Source organism: Nerophis ophidion, linkage group LG25 (genome assembly GCF_033978795.1).
Source record: "Nerophis ophidion isolate RoL-2023_Sa linkage group LG25, RoL_Noph_v1.0, whole genome shotgun sequence".
NCBI classification, from domain to species: domain Eukaryota; kingdom Metazoa; phylum Chordata; class Actinopteri; order Syngnathiformes; family Syngnathidae; genus Nerophis; species Nerophis ophidion.
The window spans coordinates 13,792,108-13,811,950 of NC_084635.1; the positions used below are offsets into that span (position 1 = coordinate 13,792,108).

Sequence of the window (19,843 nt, forward strand, 5' to 3'; positions counted from 1 at the left end):
AGAAATCCTTAAAAAATGAAACTCAGTTGACAGCAAAAAGTCGTTGTCGCAATTGTTGGATATGACAACCAAGCATGCATCAATATAGCTCTTGTCTCAAAGTAGGTGTACTGTCACCACCTGTCACATCACTCCATGACTTGTTGAGTTGTTTGCTGTTTTCCTGTGCGTAGTGTTTTAGTTATTGTCTTGCGCTCTTATTTTGCTGTCTTTTTCTCCTTTTTTGGTATTTCCCTGTAGCAGTTTCATGTCTTCCTTTGAGTGATATTTCCCGCATCTACTTTGTTTTAGCAATCAAGAATAGTTCAGTTGTTTTATCCCTATTTGTGGGGACATTGTTAATTGTCATGTCATGTTTGGATGTACATTCTAGACGCCGCCTTTACTCCACAGTAAGTCTTTGCTGTCGTCCAGCATTTTGTTTTTGTTTACTTAGTAGCCAGTTCAGTTTTAGTTTCGCTCTGCATAACCTCCCCTAAGCTTCAATGCCTTTTCTTAGGGGCACTCACCTTTGGGCATCGCCACCACCCGTCGACTGGTGCTGAAGAAAAGTGCGGGGCCGACCTTTAGGTTGTATAGGTACGTCCATGTAATCTCATTAAAACACTAGTAACACAATAAGCAGATAAGGGATTTTCCAGACTTATCCTAGTAAATGTGTCTAATAACATCTGAATAATAATAATAATAATGGATTAGATTTATATCGCGCTTTTCTACTCAAAGCGCTCACAGTGAAGTGGGAACCCATCATTCATTCACACCTGGTGGTGGTAAGCTACATATGTAGCCACAGCTGCCCTGGGGTAGACTGACGGAAGCGTGGCTGCCAGTTTGCGCCTACGGCCCCTCCGACCACCACCAATCATGCATTCTTTATTCGTTCACCAGTGAGAGCGGCACCGGGAGCAAGGGTGAAGTGTCCTGCTCAAGGACACAACGGCAGCGATTTGGATGTCAATAGGTGGGAAGCGAACCTGAAACCCTCAGGTTTCTGGCACGGCCGCTCTACCCACTACGCCGCCCCAATAACATCTGAATCGCTCCCACTGCCCTCGTCTGTTTTTATTTTATTTTATTTTTTATTGTATTTTCGAGTCCTTCACTCTCACTTTCCTCATACACAAATATTTCATCCTCGCTCAAATTAATGGGGAAATCGTCGCTTTCTCAGTCCGAATCGCTCAAGCTGCTGGTGGCCATGATTGTACACAATGTGAGGATGCGAGGAGCTCCACAACCCGTGACGTCACGCGCTACGAAGCCTTTTTTATTAGCGACCAAAAGTTGCAAACTTTATCGTCGATGTTCTTTACTAAATCCTTTCAGCAAAAATATGTCAATATCACAAAATGATCAAGTATGACACATAGAATGGACCTGTTATCCCCGTTTAAATAAGAAATTCTCATTTCAGTAGGCCTTTAAAACAGTTAAAAAAAAATAAAAGGTCAAGTTTAGATTCAACACAAATAGGGATTAAGGACAGATGATATACAAATGTGTTGACTTTGGCAAAGTGTAACTACAGGCTGTTTTAGACGCAGCAGACACATTTGCTCATTCGCCACACTTGGTGAATGAAGGGGAATTAGGACTAAATATGCCAATGAGTTCATGTTGGCTGCCATTCCTCTCCTCCCCTGCTCCTCCTCACTCTGCAGTAGCGCCACCGCTCCAGTCTTGGCATCAATCACCCTATGGGCAGATATGCAATCTAACTGTGCAAACAATTAAAGGCAGCTCCTCTGCACTCTAAACCACTCAGTCGTGTTGCTGTGTAACAGATTTACCCAGTATGCTTACAGATTAACTGCAGGGATGCACTGATGAATGGCGTTCTTGTGAAGTATGTTTGCTGAAGTGAGGACAATAAAGCAGAACCGGCTACTATTTGCAAGGATGTGTATCTTTGAACTTGGCTAGGATAGTCATTTGATTTCGTAACTATGGTGTTGCCTCGGTTTTTGTACGCTCCTTTTTTGTATGATTCAGTTTGACGAAAATGCTGGCTAAACTTGGTTTTGGTAAGCCAACTCGATTATCATACAGTTAGAGTTTTAAACAAAGGTAAAAAAAAGTACAAACCCCGTTTCCATATGAGTTGGGAAATTGTGTTAGATGTAAATATAAACGGAATACAATGACTGGCAAATCATTTTCAACCCATATTCAATTGAATATGCTACAAAGACAACATATTTGATGTTCAAACTGATGAAAAAATGTTTGTGTGCAAATAATCATTAACTTTAGAATTTGATGCCAGCAACACGTGACAGAGAAGTTGGGAAAAGTGGCAATAAATACTGACAAAAATGAGGAATGCTCATCAAACACTTATATGGAACATCCCACAGGTGTGCAGGCTAATTGGGAACAGTTGGGTGCCTTGACTGGGTATAAAAGCAGCTTCCATGAAATGCTAAGTAATTCACAAACAAGGATTGGGTGAGGGTCACCACTTTGTAAGCATATTGTCGAACAGTTTTAGAACAACATTTCTCAACGAGCTATTGCAAGGAATTTAGGGATTTTACCATCTACGGTCCGTAAAATCATCAAAAAGTTCAGAGAATCTGGAGAAATCACTGCACGTAAGCGATGATATTACGGACTTTTGATCCCTCAGGCGGTACTGCATCAAAAACCGACATCAGTGTGTAAAGGATATCACCACATGGGCTCAGGAACACTTCATAAAACCACTGTCAGTAACTACAGTTGGTCGCTACATCTGTAAGTGCAAAGTAAAACTCTACTATGCACAGCAAAACCCATTTATCAACAATATCCTGAAACGCCGCCGGCTTGGCTGGGCCCGAGCTCACCTAAGATGGACTGATGCAAAGTGAAAAGGTGTTCTGTGGTCTGACGAGTCCACATTTCAAATTATATTTAGAAACAGAGGACGTGGTGTCCTCCAGAACAAAGAGGAAAATAACCATTCGGATTGTTATAGGCACAAAATTCAAAAGCCAGCATCTGTGATGGTATGGGGGTGTAATAGTGCCCAAGGCATGGGTAATTTACACATCTGAGAAGGCACCATTAATGCTGAAAGGTCCATACAGGTTTTGGAGCAACATATGTTGTCATCCAAGTAACGTTATCATGGACGCCCCTGCTTATTTCAGCAAGACAAGTGTTACAACAGCGTGACTTCTTTAAAAAAGAGTGCTGGTACTTTCCTGGCACGCCTGCAATCCAGACCTGTCTCTCATCTAAAATGTGTGGCGCATTGTGAAGCGTAAAATACGAACTGTTGAACGACTGAAGCTCTACATAAAGCAAAAATGGGAAATAATTCCACTTTCAAAGCTTCAACAATTAGTTTCCTCAGTTCTCAAACGTTTATTGAGTGTTGTTAAAAGAAAAGGTGATGTAACACAGTGGTGAACATGTCTTTTCCCAACTACTTTGGCACGTGTTGCAGCCATGAAATTCTAAGTTAATTTGAACATCAAATATCTTGTCTTTGTAGTGCATTCAATTGAATATGGGTTGAAAAGGATTTGCAAATCATTGTATTCCGTTTATATTTACATCTAACACAATTTCCCAACGCATACGAACGGGGTTTGTAAGTTAAATTAGGCTATATTTACACTGCAGGGTCAGATTTTTTTTTTTGTCAAATCTAATCTTTTTAGGGGCCGTTCACATTACAAAACAAAAATGCCATTTCTATTGTGAATGCAATCTGACCCGCATGCGGATAGGACGTCATGACGTCGCACGCAATGCAGTGTTCACGGAATAAAACATGGCTTCCACTCCAATAGGTCTTAGTACTGGCACATTTGTGGGTATTTCAAAGATTTTGTGCAATCAAAGTAAAATTTTTCTGAACCAAATTATTGCATATAGACAATTAAGAAGAAAGAGGACAAGTATTTGGTCTCCGGCAGTTTTACAAGATATTTTGCTTCGATGTCTGCTTGAAGAGCGTGTCTATAGGCGAGCAGTCGGAGATTGGAGTGGTGGTACTTTCATGCGAGTTCCTAAAACATTTTATTTTCAACTGTTTTCTGCTTCATTGACAACTATTCATTTTGTAACTGTCTATTTTGGCAAATAATTATGACGTTTCATTCGACCTGAGCGCGAGAGTGTTCACATTGAGAACACATCGCATATACAGTGTATTTGATTTATTCCCAGATACGAAAGAGGCCTGGGTCGGATATGAAAAAATTTGGAATTGCACTGTTCACTTTGCACAGGTCGCAAATGAGCAAAAAAATTGGAAGTGACCTGCAGTGTGAACAGGATCTCTGTGTCCCCTTCCCCTTTACATTCACTTTTGTGTGGCGGTCTGCCACGGATGAATTTTTACCGCCTTAAACGGATCTGTGCTACCTGTTAAGAATTCTCGATGCACCTTAGTGTTGGGGGGATATAGACCTGTGTTTTTCAACCACTGTGCCGCGGTACTCTAGTGTGCTGTGAGATACAGTCTGGTGTGCCACGGGAGATTATCTAAGTTCCCCTATTTGGGTTAAAAATATTTTTTCCAAAACAGTAATTATAGTCTGCAAATTATGTGTTGTTGTTGAGTGTCGGTGCTCTCTAGAGCTCGGCAAAGTAACCGTGTAATACTCTTCCATATCAGTAGGTGGCAGCCGGTAGCTAATTGCTTTGTAGATGTCAAAAACAGCGGGAGGCAGCGTGGAGGTAAAAAGGTATCTAATGCCCATCCATCCATCCATTTCTACCGCTTATTCCCTTTGGGGTTGCGGGGGGCGCTGGTGCCTATCTCAGCTACAATCGGGCGGAAGGCAGGTTACACCCTGGACAAGTCGCAACCTCATCCCAGAGGTATCTAATAGTTTAACCAAAAATAAAACGTGAGTGTCCCTAAGAAAAGGCATTGAAGCTTAGGGAAGGCAGAACGAAACTAAAACTGAACTGGCGACAGAGTAAACAAAAACAGAATGCTGGACGACAGCAAAGACTTACTGTGGAGCAAAGACGGCATCTACAATGTAGATCCGAACATGACGTGACAATCAACAATGTCCCCACAAAGAAGGATGAAAACAACTGAAATATTCTTGATCGCTAAAACAAAGAAACTACTACAGGAAAATACCAAAAAAGAAAGAAAAAAAGGCACCAAAATAGGAGAGCAAGACAAGAACTAAAACACTACACACAGGAAATTCTATAAATTTGGCCGACAACATGTTTTAGTACTATCATATCGTGATAATGCATGTTAATGACACATTCGAGCTGTGTCCCCCAAATTTGACAGTGACAAGCAAACAAACGTGTCTTCAACCACTGTAGCATTCTCGCTAGCTACAGTGTGAAGCTACTACTAAATCATTAATCCTTGTCTCTCTGGCGGAAAATAAACTATGTTTCTTATAAGTATCATTTGAGGATGAGGACTAGCTACACTTCATACCATAGGAGTATCTACTAACCACTAAACGCTAAGTTTGAGTTCTTGAATGTAAACAAAGGTGGGTTGATCGTTACAAATATTGACAGTAACAAAACCAAGTATATCAGTATATCGTTGATACTACAGTGGTTAATCAATAGTTTTTCATTGTCAAAAAATATTGGCGTTTGTGTTCTCTCAGGAAATAAGTCCTTGGATAAATAAGCCCGCGGCAAACTGGTTGAAGCTACACCTACGAGTCGATGCGGAATGTTCAATGACCAATTTCTGTCAAGGCCCACCGGGGCCGACATCTTCAATCTCGGAACATCCTCCCAACAAACCGTTGTTCGCAGGGGGGCCTAAGCCAGAGACCCTCAGGTACTCTCAACACTCACAGAGGGAGACAAGGTGTTCAATAAGCGACGATTCGACTACAAGGTTGAAAGACTATTCGAAAATTTTAGCCCCCTAAAAGTAGTTTATTGCGAATAATTGGGATTAATCAAAATTCAAAAGTCTGATTTTAAAAACTAATCATGACAGCACTATTTAATATGCAGGCATTGCATTTATAACAAAGCAGTAGGGGTGTAACGGTACTCAAAAATTTCGGTTCGGTACGTTCCTCAGTTTAGAGGTCACGGTTCGGTTCATTTTCAGTACAGTAAATAAACAACAAAATATTAATTTTTGGGTTATTCATTTACCAAATTTGTAAACAATGGCATAACATACATACATATACACACATGGTCCATTGCCAAGGTTAATGTGGTCAACATATATAAAATAAAAACTAAAGAAGATAAGGCTCAGAATGGTTTCTTAACAAAACCTTTCTACATATAAAGTGCGTTTTTTGATTGATTGATTGAGACTTTTATTCGTACATTGCATAGTACAGTACATATTCCGTACAATTGACCACTGAATGCAAACACACCAATACGTTTTTCAACTTGTTTAAGTCGGGGTACACGTTCATCAACCCCCCTCCCCCCAGCCCAGCTAAGTTGGCAGTAAGAGCATATTGTTCTTCCACCATAGAAGTGGGTCAAAATCTAGTTTTTAATGCAATACAGCACCCCCCTGCCACCCCGAACGGGACAAGCTGTAGAAATTGGATGGATGGATGGATGGTCTTAAAACTGCTGCTGTAAAAACATTTGTTATTGCTTCAGCCCTGCCTGACTCGCCGAGGAGAGGCTGCTTGAATGCGGTGGTGACGCTTCAAATAGGTTAGCATGTTTGACATGATGGCAGAAGCGTACCCTACTGCTTCTGAAAAATGTCGGCAAACCTCCGTCCTCCGTTGTTGTATCGCACCGCGCAGCCAAAGTGTTCCCAAACGGGAGATCTTAACGAGGCAGGAGGGTCTTCCAGCTCTGGCTTTTGCATGTTGTCCTAGCCCGGTCGCTGCTAGCCAGCCGTGTGTTGTGCCTCGCTCTGAATTATTTACACAACCTGCGGTGCGCTACCTAATATGTCCGTGTGGAAACTCGTTCAGTACACCTCCGAACCGGACAGAAACCCCCGTACCGAAACGGTTCAATACAAATACACGTACCGTTACACCCCTACAAAGCAGATAAGAGAATAACGAGATATTGTACTTGTGTGTTTCAGATATCAGAGTAATGGACGCCTCAAAGTCCACAACTAAAGTTGATGAGTCCATCTGATGATTTTGTGTTCACAGTTTGTGAACACAAAATCCCTATCGTTTATGAACACGTGACTTGTCTGGGGGGGAAAGGGAAGAATATTTATTTTTTGTCCGTTATTATGCGTCAATGGTTTATTTTACTAATTAGAAGATGGTGTCATCCCCCCCACGCCCCAATGGGGCTGCAGTTCTATGGGAAATTTGTTAAATGTATATTTATCAATTTCTACGCGTAAAAATCCATTCTGCACTATAAAATGATTGTGTGTTCTTACTAATGGGTGGGGTTCATTAAATTTGCATTATTTGTAATAGGAAAAAATTGCTTTGGGTTCCATACGAACTGGTCTTCGGGAGACCTTGTGATTACTCACAAAAACCAAGACATCACTTCACTACAATACTTTACTGTTGTACCTTGTTTTTACTGTTAAACCTTGTTTGTAATGACTACTGCTGCAAACCAAATTGCCCCTCGGGGACAAAAAAGATTTTCTAAGAATACATAGCCATGGTAAAACTACAGATTTGTTTTTAATTTTGATCTTTGAATGATCTTTGCAATGTAACATGGTTGCAATGATAAAACATAGTTTCACATTTGTAACTTCATCGTAGGGCTGGGCGCTATATCGATATACACGATATATCGTGGGTTTGTCTCTGTGCGATATAGAAAATGACTATATCGTGGTATTCGAGTATATGTTCTCACGCAGTCGCTTTTAGCTGAGGGCATTACATTACAGGCCCTTCTCGCTCTTTCCGGTCTCTCCTCACAGACAGCAAGCACACATACGTCACATACGTATACGCCCTCACGGAGCAGAGGGGTAGCAGCATGGGTAACGTTAGCTGTGATGCTAGCAGAGCCGTGCGAGTGGTAATACAAGAGAAAGAAGGTGCGAATGAAGGAAATTCCCAAGAAAAACAAAAGGGGGTCCATCGTCTGGCGGTGGTTTGGCTTCAAGTGGGAATATGTCAAACAGACAACCGTAATAAGTCAAGCCTGCGGCAAAAGTGTTGCTATAAAAAGTAGCATTACTGCTAATATGTAGCATCATTTGAAAAGTCACCTGCTAGAGAATGAAGAGTGCATACTCCGCATGTCAACATCTCCGTTCGGTACCACACGGCCACACCCTCAAAATGCAAAGGCAAACATTTCCAGATCAACACCGTATGAAAAAAATAGTCAACAACAGAATTTAATAACTTCCATAGTAACCTCCCACATAGCGAAGGACGAACACTATTTGATTTCCTATTATGCAGCTTATATTTATTTGACATTTAAAATGTCTCCGACAATCTTGCCCTTTCTGTTTTGGAAATGACATGAACGTTTGTGCCATTGCTTAATAACTGTTTAATAATAATAGTAATAATAATAATAATATTAATAATAATAATAACATCTCCGGGTTGGGGAGGAGACCCTGCCCCAAGTGGAGGAGTTCAAGTACCTAGGAGTCTTGTTCACGAGTGAGGGAAGAGTGCATCGTGAGATCGACAGGAGGATCGGTGCGGCGTCTTCAGTAATGCGGACGTTGTATCGATCCGTTGTGGTGAAGAAGGAGCTGAGCCGGAAGGCAAAGCTCTCAATTTACCGGTCGATCTACGTTCCCATCCTCACCTATGGTCATGAGCTTTGGGTCATGACCGAAAGGATAAGATCACGGGTACAAGCGGCCGAAATGAGTTTCCTCCGCCGTGTGGCGGGTCTCTCCCTTAGAGATAGGGTGAGAAGCTCTGCCATCCGGGAGGAACTCAAAGTAGAGCCGCTGCTCCTCCACATCAAGAGGAGCCAGATGAGGTGGTTCGGGCATCTGGTCAGGATGCCACCCGAACGCCTCCCTAGGGATGTGTTTAGGGCATGTCCAGCTGGTAGGAGGCCACGGGGAAGACCCAGGACACGTTGGGAAGACTATGTCTCCCGGCTGGCCTGGGAACGCCTCGGGATCCCCCGGGAAGTGCTAGACGAAGTGGCTGGAGATAGGGAAGTCTGGGCTTCCCTGCTTAGGCTGCTGCCCCCGCGACCCGACCTCGGATAAGCGGAAGATGATGGATGGATGGATAATAACAATACTAATAATGGATTAGATTTATATCGCGCTTTTCTATTGTTAGGTACTCAAAGCGCTCACAGAGAGGTGGGAACCTATCATTCATTCACACCTGGTGGTGGTAAGCTACATTAGTAGCCACTGCTCCCCTGGGGTAGACTGACAGAAGCGTGGCTGCCAGTTTGCGCCTACGGCCCCTCCGACCACCACCAATCAAGGGGCAAGGGTGAAGTGTCCTGCCCAAGGACACAACGGCAGCGGTTTGGATGTCAATAGGTGGGAAGCAAACCTGCAACCCTCAGGTTTCTGGCACAGCCGCTCTACCCACTACGCCATGCCGTTTTGGCGTAGTGGGTTTTGGTCAATTGACTAATTTGTGATTTCCTTCTCTGCATGAAAGTTTAAAATGAGCATATATTAATGCAGTATGAACAAAAATGTTTTGATGTAGACACATAGAATCATCATACTGCTGTGATTATATGCATCAAGTGTTCATTCAAGGCCAAGGCAAAATATCGAGATATATATCGTGTATCCTGATGTGGCCTAAAAATATCGAATTATTAAAAAAAGGCTATATCGCCCAGCCCTACTTCATCCTCATCTAAAAAGATCCCAGTGTTGAAATTAAAACCATATGAGCAAACAATAAGATGTGCTGCAACAATGCCTCTACAGCCACCGATCTAAGGCAGAGAGCAGCAATGACATCAGGACACCAACTATTTCCACATTATACTGAGGACATATTTGAAATTGTTTCTGTCCTTGCTCGCAAACATTTCTAAGACAAGGGTATAATGGAACAAAATCAAGTGTGTACAGTTGGTGGTCAGGTGACGTGACAGAGAGTTAAACCCACTTTTGACAATACAGACCAGGTATTTGCTTTCCATTGCGCGCACGGTTCAAGACGATGTTGCACAACTTTCAAGAATTGTCAAATGGTGTGTGTTCGAGTGACAAGAAGAAAAAGAATATGAGTGGAATGTTTTGAGAGATAAAAAAAACAACCAGTTTCCTTTACAGCCTTTGACTGGGCCTCTACGGCATTCACCCTGAAACAGTCCTTCACTGTACTGTGGACACAAAAGCAAGAATCTACTAGTGTAACCACTGACAGTCCTACGGTGTCCGCAGACAGAGCTCCTGTGTGCGCGGCATAATCCCCACACAGCTGGGTTCGAGGGCAATAAACCTCTGTAAAGAGTCCACACAATTTGGCACCAAGTGAGCCAAGAGGCAGGTGGGGGATAAGCAGGGTTGTGTAACTATCCAAAATCCACTTGAACCCTGAAATTCAGAGCAAAGCCCCTTGACTACACAATGGGAAAATAATAGAGAAATGGAAAAGAGGACATGTTTTTATTGGGCCAAATTCATTTATAACAAAAAAGGCCTACTGAAACCCACTACTACCGACCACGCAGTCTGATAGTTTATATATCAATGTTGAAATATTAACATTGCAACACATGCCAATACAGCCTTTTTAGTTTACTAAATTGCAATTTTAAATTTCCCCGAAGTTTCTTCTTGAAAATGTTGCGTGATAATGACGTGTACGCGTGACATCACGGGCTCTTAGGAAATATGAGCGCTGCACACACACACACAGCTAAAAGTCGTCTGCTTTAACGGCATAATTACACAGTATTTTGGAGATTTGTGTTGCTGAATCTTTTGCAATTTGTTCAATTGATATTGGAGAAGTCAAAGTAGAAAGATGGAGGTGGGAAGCTTTAGCCTTTAGCCACACAAACACACGGTGATTCCTTGTTTAAAATTCCCAGAGGTGAAACTTTACTATGTATCAGAGCGGTCAAGCGAACATGGATCCCGACCGAATGTCAACCAGCAGGTTTCGGTGGGAAAATTGTGGTAAAAAGTCGCTTCTTACTGGAGATCAGTTGAGCTTGCCCCGTCCATAAAGCTGCCGTCAACTTCCCTGAGACACTGGCGTCAACACACCCGTGGACACACACCTCCGACTATCAGGTACTGTTAAACTCACTAAAACACTAGCAACACAATAGAAAGATAAGGGATTTCCCAGAATTATCCTAGTAAATGTGTCTAAAAACATCTGAATCCGTCCCAATACAATCGCGTTTTTTTTTGTTTTTTTTACTTTTTGTAGTCCGTCGCTATCAATATCCTCAAACACGAATCTTTCATCCTCGCTCAAATTAATGGGGAAATTGTCGTTTTCTCGGTCCGAATAGCTGTGTTTGTTGGAGGCTCCCATTAAAAACAATGTGAATATGTGTGGAACCCTGCAACTCGTGACGTCACGGGCTGTTAGGAAATATGAGCGCTGCACACACACACACACACAGCTAAAAGTCGTCTGCTTTAACGGCATAATTACACAGTATTTCGGAGATTTGTGTTGCTGAATCTTTTGCAATTTGTTCAATTAATATTGGAGAAGTCAAAGTAGAAAGATGGAGGTGGGAAGCTTTAGCCTTTAGCCACACAAACACACGGTGATTCCTTGTTTAAAATTCCCAGAGGTGAAACTTTACTATGTATCACAGCGGTCAAGCGAACATGGATCCCGACCGAATGTCAACCAGCAGGTTTCGGTGGGAAAATTGTGGTTAAAAAGTCGCTTCTTACTGGAGGTCAGCTGAGCTTGCCCCGTCCATAAAGCTGCCGTCGACTTCCCTGAGACACACACCTCCGACTACCAGGTACTGTTAAACTCACTAAAACACTAGCAACACAATAAAAAGATAAGGGATTTCCCAGAATTATCCTAGTAAATGTGTCTAAAAACATCTGAATCCATCCCAATGCAATCGCGTTTTTTTTTTAACTTTTTTTTTTTTTCTAGTCCGTCGCTATCAATATCCTCAAACACGAATCATTTATCCTCGCTCAAATTAATGGGGAAATTGTCGTTTTCTCGGTCCGAATAGCTGTGTTTGTTGGAGGCACCCATTAAAAACATTGTGAATATGTGAGGAGCCATCAACATGTGACGTCATCGTCTGCGACTTCCGGTAAAGGCAGGGCTTTTCTGTTAGTGACCGAAAGTTGCGAACTTTATTGTGGATGTTCTCTACTAAATCCTTTCAGCAAAAATATGGCAATATCGCGAAATGATCATCAATCAATCAATCAATGTTTACTTATATAGCCCTAAATCACTAGTGTCTCAAAGGGCTGCACAAACCACAACACAAACCACTACGACATCCTCGGTAGGCCCACATAAGGGCAAGGAAAACTCACACCCAGTGGGACGTCGGTGACAATGATGACTATGAGTACCTTGGAGAGGAGGAAAGCAATGGATGTCAAGCAGGTCTAACATGATACTGTGAAAGTTCAATCCATAGTGGATCCAACACAGCCGCGAGAGTCCAGTCCAAAGCGGATCCAACACAGCAGCGGGAGTCCCGTCCACAGCGGAGCCAGCAGGAAACCATCCCGAGCGGAGGCGGATCAGCAGCGCAGAGATGTCCCAAGCCGATGCTATCCCCGTTTAAATAAGAAAATCTCATTTCAGTAGGCCTTTAATTCTGAGGTCGCAAAGACGGAGAAATATTTTTGCAAGCAGACATTGTATTTAGAAAATAAACTAACCTAAAGCTAAAAAGAACCATTTTTGAGCGAATAAAAATGCATTTTGTGCACAATAAAAGTGTTTGCATGTTTGCTCTTATCAACATTAACACTCAATTACTGATTTCTGCAGTCAGACCAATGCACTCTCTTCTTCTCTCCGAGACTGCTCAGTGGCCTTGCGGTTAGAGTGTCCGCCCTGAGATCGGTAGGTCGTGAGTTCAAACCCTGGCCGAGTCATACCAAAGACTATAAAAATGTGACCCATTACCTCCCTGCTTGGCACTCAGCATCAAGGGTTGGAATTGGGGGGTAAAATCACCCAATTATTTCCCGGGCGCGGCCACCTCTGCTGCTCACTGCTCCTCTATGGGGATGGGGCAAATGCAGAGGATAATTTTACCACACTTAGTGTGTGTGTGTGACATTCATTGGCACTCTAACTTTTAACTCTAACCTCTAGCCTCTGTGCATTCAGCTTTTTTTTTTGCAATTGCTCAAATTCTGCTGTGCCCGCGCGCATCTTTCGCGTAAAAATTGAGTCAAAAAGGCAAACTGGACCGATGTACGCTCTGATTGGCTGCTTGGTCTCATTTAGATCGCTTGTTACATTGTCCTGGAAGCACTTGTGAACAACAGCCAAGCAAGAATCACAGCTCTCTGAAGCTGTTGGGTAATAGTCAAAATTAATGAAGAAGAACAATTTGGTGCACTAAGGCCACATGAAATTTGTTTTAATAATTTGGTTTTATGAACCTTATAGGTAACATTATATGACTACAATGGAGTTATTTTTTAAAGGTTTTTTTTTCAACGTTTTAGTATGAAAACTATTAGCTGTTAGCCGCATATCGATTTAAAAGGAGACCAAGAAACCAATGAAAGCGTACATTTGTCCAGCTCTCTGATTAGTTGCCATTGTCACAAACATAACCCCTTTTCAAAACTTATGCGAGCCCACAGCTGAAATCTGAGCAAGTGTAGAAAAAAAAGCTAAATGTGCAGAGGGGAGAAGTTAAGATAGAAGAAAAGAGGGGTGCAAGAAAGCTAATTGGTCTGCCTGTGCAGAAAGCAGTAATTATTGAGTGTTAATATCGATAATCGCAAACTTCTATTGTGCACAAAATAAACAATTCACTGAAACATTTTTATTTTTCGCTTAATTTATTTTCAAAATATAGTGTCTGTGCTTGCAAAATATATTTTTCTGTCCTCAAAATTTGCCTTTGCGACTTCAAAATTTGGGCAAAAATATAACTCCATAGTTTATGCATTTTGGCATGAGCTAGCACGCAGTTTTGGAGGCCTCTGTTCTGGAAGTCTGGCTACATTGTGACATAATGCAAAGTGTGAATCGATCTGCAGGTGTTCCTAATGTCGTGACCGGGTGACTATATTCTGTATATTGTTTATGAAGTTTATTTTCGACGCAGTCTGGAAAAAAAAAACAGCATTGTTGACTTCTAAATATATATTTAAGCAGAATACATTTTTAAAATATGATTATTTTGGAGACGGTGGGGTGCGGTTTCATTTGCCCTCTGGGAACGCTTCCAGAATCGAACATCTTGCAAACAAAAACGGGTTCTAAAAGTGACTGTGGAGCAAAATTGATGCAAAATTTACAGCAAAGCATATCCAATACATATTATCTAGAGCACAAAAAAGTATTTTAAATGTAGATTAAAGTCATCATAGGTCCCGTTTAAGATAAGTCTATTGATTAAAAGACAGTCAAGCCACTAATAAATCAATATTTACAGTAGCAACGTTAATGTGCTAGAATCATACTTGCCAACCCTCCCGGATTTTCCGGGAGACTCACGAAATTCAGTGCCTCTCCCGAAAACCTCCCGGGACAAATGTTCTCCCGAAAATCTCCCGAAATTCAGGCGGAGCTGGAGGCCACGCCCCCTCCAGCTCTATGAGGACCTGGGTGACGTGTCTGAGGGCGTGTCTGCCCAATGACGTTATAACTGTAGAATGATCGAGAGCGAGTTCTTGGTTTCTTATGTGGGTTTATTGTTAGGCAGTTTCTTTAAGTCCTCCCGGCGCAGTAACAACACACAACAACAGCAGTCACGTTTACGTCTATCACTCTACCTTAAGGCAGTTCGTCTGCCATAAACAGCATGTGACACTCTTAAACATGACAATACTGCCATCTAATGTACATGCACCACACCACCTCCAGGCAACTTCAACCCTTTACTAATCCTCCTCCAATCACATCCCATCTCCCCAGATTGTAAATAACCTAATGGAAATAATCAAATGTATTTCTAATGTATATACTTGTTCTTATGCTATCTGAACTCACTATGTTCTCTGCTGGCTGTACATATCCTACTAAGTAAGACCTACACTGTTTCAATGTCCATTTCTCTGTTGATGCAATTGTTGATGACTGAAGTACTGATATCAACCAAAGCTCCTCATCCCACCCCCCGGATTGCAAATAATTCAATGTATATATTATGATGATTTACTTGTGTGATGACTGTATTATGCTGATTGCTGATAGTATATATTTGTACCATGAATTGATTAACGTGGACCTCCACTTAAACAAGTTGAAAAACTTATTGCGGTGTTACCATTTAGTGGTCAATTGTACGGAATATGTACTGTACTGTGCAATCTACAATTAAAAGTTTCAAACAATCAATCAATCATGCATATGTGACAATAACATCTACTTTAGAAAGTGCAGTGAGTGCACAACTGCGCACACAACAGCTGTAAATATACCCCTCCCCTCTTAACCACGCCCCCAACCACGCCCCTGCCCCACCCCAGGGCCCCGACCACCCCCCTCACCCCTCACCTCCTGAAATCGGAGGTCTCAAGGTTGGCAAGTATGGCTAGAATGCTTCAATTTTTGCTTACCTCTAACACCGGCCCGGCACCTAAGATTATCTGCTCCACTCCACTGGCAAAACCTTTCTGGCTGAGAGCGGTCAGATGATGGATAAGAAAGTTTGTGCTTTGTGTCTTGCCAGAGCCACTTTCCCCAGATATCACAATGCACTGATTGGTCTGTCTCTGCAGCATGGCATGGTAAGCAACATCCGCCACTGCGTAGATGTGAGGCTCCAAGTCTCCCAGTGAGTGATTGTCATACATCTTCACATATTTGGGATTGTAAATTGGCAGGAACTTGAAGGGGTTGATAACGATGAGGATGCTCCCGACGTAGGTGTAGATTTTCTCCTGGCGGAAGCGTGCGCGCAGGTTGTCCAGCAGCGAGCGCTCATTGAGCTCCGGCAGGCAGCATAGATCAGCGTGGTCACCTTGGGATTCGGGTTGCGGCAGTAGTCCACGTTCCACCATGCGCCTGCGCTCCTCCGTGACCTGCAGCCACATCTGTAGGCTGCCGCCGTAATGAATGGAACCGTCCAGGTTCTTCAGCCGTAAAAGGAAGCGGTAATCCTCGCCTCCAGACGCCGAGCGATGCTCCAGAGCCACGCGGGGCCAGAGCAGCATCCTCTGCACAGGGCAGTCGCTGGGGGTGAGGATCCATTCTTCTCCGCCAAACTCTTTCACCTCTGCCAGGACATAACACTTGGTACGGTCCAGCCGGAGGCGATCGATGACATGTTCGATGGTCTCAGCGGCTGAGGTGGTCTTTCGGGCACTGATCGGGCAGTAGATCGTGCCTTCCGCCAGGGCGCCCGGGTAGACGCGCACGGTGAAATCTGAATCCTCAAAGCGCTGCCGCCGTCCCAGACTGCCCATGCCGCCAACGCCATTGCGAACACTCATGGCGGAGCAGGAGTGCCCATTAGCAGCTGTCAGGCACCTCCTTCACTGGGCTGTAGAGGCCACCGACATCAAGACATCACCACTGTAAAAGACAGAAGAAGCATGTCACAACTACTCCGTGGCCTGGTGGTTAGAGTGTCCGACCTGAGATCGGTAGGTTGGGAGTTCAGACCCCGGCCGAGTCATACCAAAGACTATAAAAATGGGACCCATTGCCTCCTTGCTTGGGACTCGGCATCAAGGGTTGGAATTGGGAGTTAAATCACCACTGCTCCCCTCACTTCCCAGGGGGTGATCAAGGGGATGGGTCAAATGCAATCATTGGTACTTTAACTTTAACTTTCCTTTCTGCAAACACAGAGCGCTTAAGCCACCAAAATTTGAAATTTGACCGATTACGACCGAAAGATTCCATAGCTATTACGTAACGTGCCATCCAGCGAAACGGTTTTGCTGGAGCGCGGCATGCATACTCATTGAGGATAAACGACAAGTCATCAGGATCTACAGGATTATCATTAACACACATCCTCGCTCCCGAGTGCACGCATAAGCTCCACTAAACACCGAGACGAGCAGCTGCCGTCCTCTTTTAGCGAGCACACAATCACGCCATTCAAAAATTTTCCTCGGAGAATACACACAAGACAACTAAAGCACGAACACATGTTCCATATACCGGTAAGTAATCACAATCAATTTGAATGGACACATCATTTAAAAAACAGTAAAAGTCTTGAAATGTAAAACAGACGTTTGGCAGGATGTCTTTTCAACAGTATCAACTGAAATAAGAGGTCGCTAGCTAAATACCTACAGATTATACAACCCCTAAAACCAACATCAATAAAGCTCAGGCATCTTATTAAAATGCATGCAGTAGGATGTTTGTCACACTTTCCATTGACTTTAAAACAACAACAACAAAATGAAGACAGGAAATGGAACAGGGTCACGCAGGGTACAAATATTGTGGCCCATAAAAGGCTTGAACCATGGCGGGTTATTTCCTGGTGTCCCTAATCTGACCTCATGTCGTTTGTCACCTTTGCGACTTCGAAATGGCCATGACTCGTACGGACGCAACCTGAACGACATCTTTTCCAGCCTCAAATTGAAAAACAACGCTCAATCTATCTGCAGGTATAAGACAGAATCCATGTACAGTGGGGCAAAAAAGTATTTAGTCAGCCACCGATTGAGCAAGTTCTCCCACTTAAAATGATGACAGAGGTCTGTAATATTCATCATAGGTACACTTAGACTGTGAGAGACAGAATGTGGAAAAAAAATCCAGGAATTCACATTATAGGAATTTTAAAGAATTTATTTGAAAAATATGGTGGAAAATAAGTATTTGGTCAACCATTCAAAGCTCTCACTGATGGAAGGAGGTTTTGGCTCAAAATCTCACGATACATGGCCCCATTCATTCTTTCCTTAACACGGATCAATCGTCCTGTCACCTTAGCAGAAAAACAGCCCCAAAGCATGACGTTTCCACCCCCATGCTTCACAGTAGGTATGGTGTTCTTGGGATGCAACTCAGTATTCTTCTTCCTCCAAACACGACGAGTTGAGTTTATACCAAAAGTTCTATTTTGGTTTCATCTGACCACATGACATTCTCACAATCCTCTGCTGTATCATCAGTGTATCCATTTTGGTATGAACTCAACTCGTCGTGTTTGGAGGAAGAAGAATACTGAGTTGCATCCCAAGAACACCATACCTACTGTGAAGCATGGGGGTGGAAACATCATGCTTTGGCGCTGTTTTTCTGCTAAGGGGACAGGACGATTGATCTGTGTTAAGGAAAGAATGAATGGGACCATGTATCGTGAGATTTTGAGCCAAAACCTCCTTCCATCAGTGAGAGCTTTGAATGGTTGACCAAATACTTATTTTCCACCATCATTTACTTATAAATTCTTCAAAATTCCTACAATGTGGATTCCTGGATTTTTTTCCACATTCTGTCTCTCACAGTTGAAGTGTACCTATGATGAAAATTACAGACCTCTGTCATCATTTTAAATTTGGAGAACTTGCACAATCCGTAGCTGACTAAATCCTTTTTTTGCCCCACAGTAGCTATAACCTGTAGGGCAAGTGTGCCTGTGTGCCGCCTGCAACAGATGGTCAGTTTGGTGCTTAAAGGATGGGGGAGTGGGGTTAGGCTTGGGGTCATGCTGGCAGCCTCAGTGTTAACCATCACATGAGGAAAATTGACTAATGGGCATCTTCTTCAGCAAGACCACTATCAATCACTGCACACCTTTTAAAAATGACAAAATGACCTGCAGTGCGTTGGGTGTCTTGCCAGATTTTGACATTTCTATTTCTACTGTAGAAGCACTTTCATTCAGAGGAGGTGGTACACTCTGTTTAGATTCCAGTATCACGCATTAAGAACCCGGAATGGGAATTGTTCCAATCATGGTTTGATTGTCAAATTTGTTTGGCAATGTAATCTGTGATTCTTCTACCTGGTACTTAAGGCTTGTGGTCATGCTGGTAGCCTCTGTATTAACCACCACATGAGAAAAAATTACTAATGGGCATCTTCTTCAGCAACACCCCTGTCAATCACTGTACTGTACGCGAGAATTCTACTGTGAATTTAAGACAATTCTGGAAAACATAGTCCTCAAACTGAAAGGTCTTATGGTAGATAATCTCTGCACACCTTTTAAAAAGGACTTTCTGTATGCTAGTATACTGCTGTGAATTTTAGACAATTCTGGAAAACAGTCCTCAAAGTGAAAGTCTTGTGGTAGATAATCACTGCGCACCTTTTAAAAACAACTTACTGTACGCAAGTATTCTACTGTGAATTTAAGACATGTCTGGAAGACATAGTCCTCAAACTGAATAGTCTTATGGCAGATAATCACAGCGTACTTTTTAAAAACGACTTACTCTACGCGAGTATTCTGCTTTGCATTTAAGACAATTCTGGAAGACATAGTCCTCAAACTGAATAGTCTTTTGGCAGATAATCACTGCGTACTTTTTAAAAACGACTTACTGTACGCGAGTATTCTGCTTTGCATTTAAGACAATTCTGGAAGGCATAGTCCCTAAACTGAATGGTCTTATAGTAGATAATCACTGCACACCTTTTGAAAACAACTTACTGTAAGCGAGTATTCTGCTTTGAATTTAAGACAATTCTGGAAGGCATAGTCCTCAAACCAAATGGTCTTATAGTAGATAATCACTGCACACCTATTAAAAAAAAACTTACTGTACGCGAGTATACTACTGTGAATTTAAGACATTTTTGGAAGACGTAGTCCTCAAACTGAATAGTCTTGTGGTAGATAATCACTGCAAACATTTTAAAAACGACTTACTGTACGCGAGTAT

At 42.6% G+C, this 19,843-nt stretch overlaps 1 protein-coding gene across 1 annotated transcript in view; it reads right to left on the reverse strand.

Annotated features, from left to right (window-relative positions):
• myo9aa (myosin IXAa) overlaps positions 1 to 19,843 on the reverse strand; it is a 328,362-nt gene that overhangs the window by 240,657 nt on the left and 67,862 nt on the right. The window contains exon 2 of the mRNA XM_061887012.1: positions 15,596 to 16,553. Coding sequence (XP_061742996.1) covers positions 15,596 to 16,471 — 876 coding nt within the window. The 5' untranslated portion in view covers positions 16,472 to 16,553. The remainder of the gene's footprint in view (positions 1 to 15,595; positions 16,554 to 19,843) is intronic.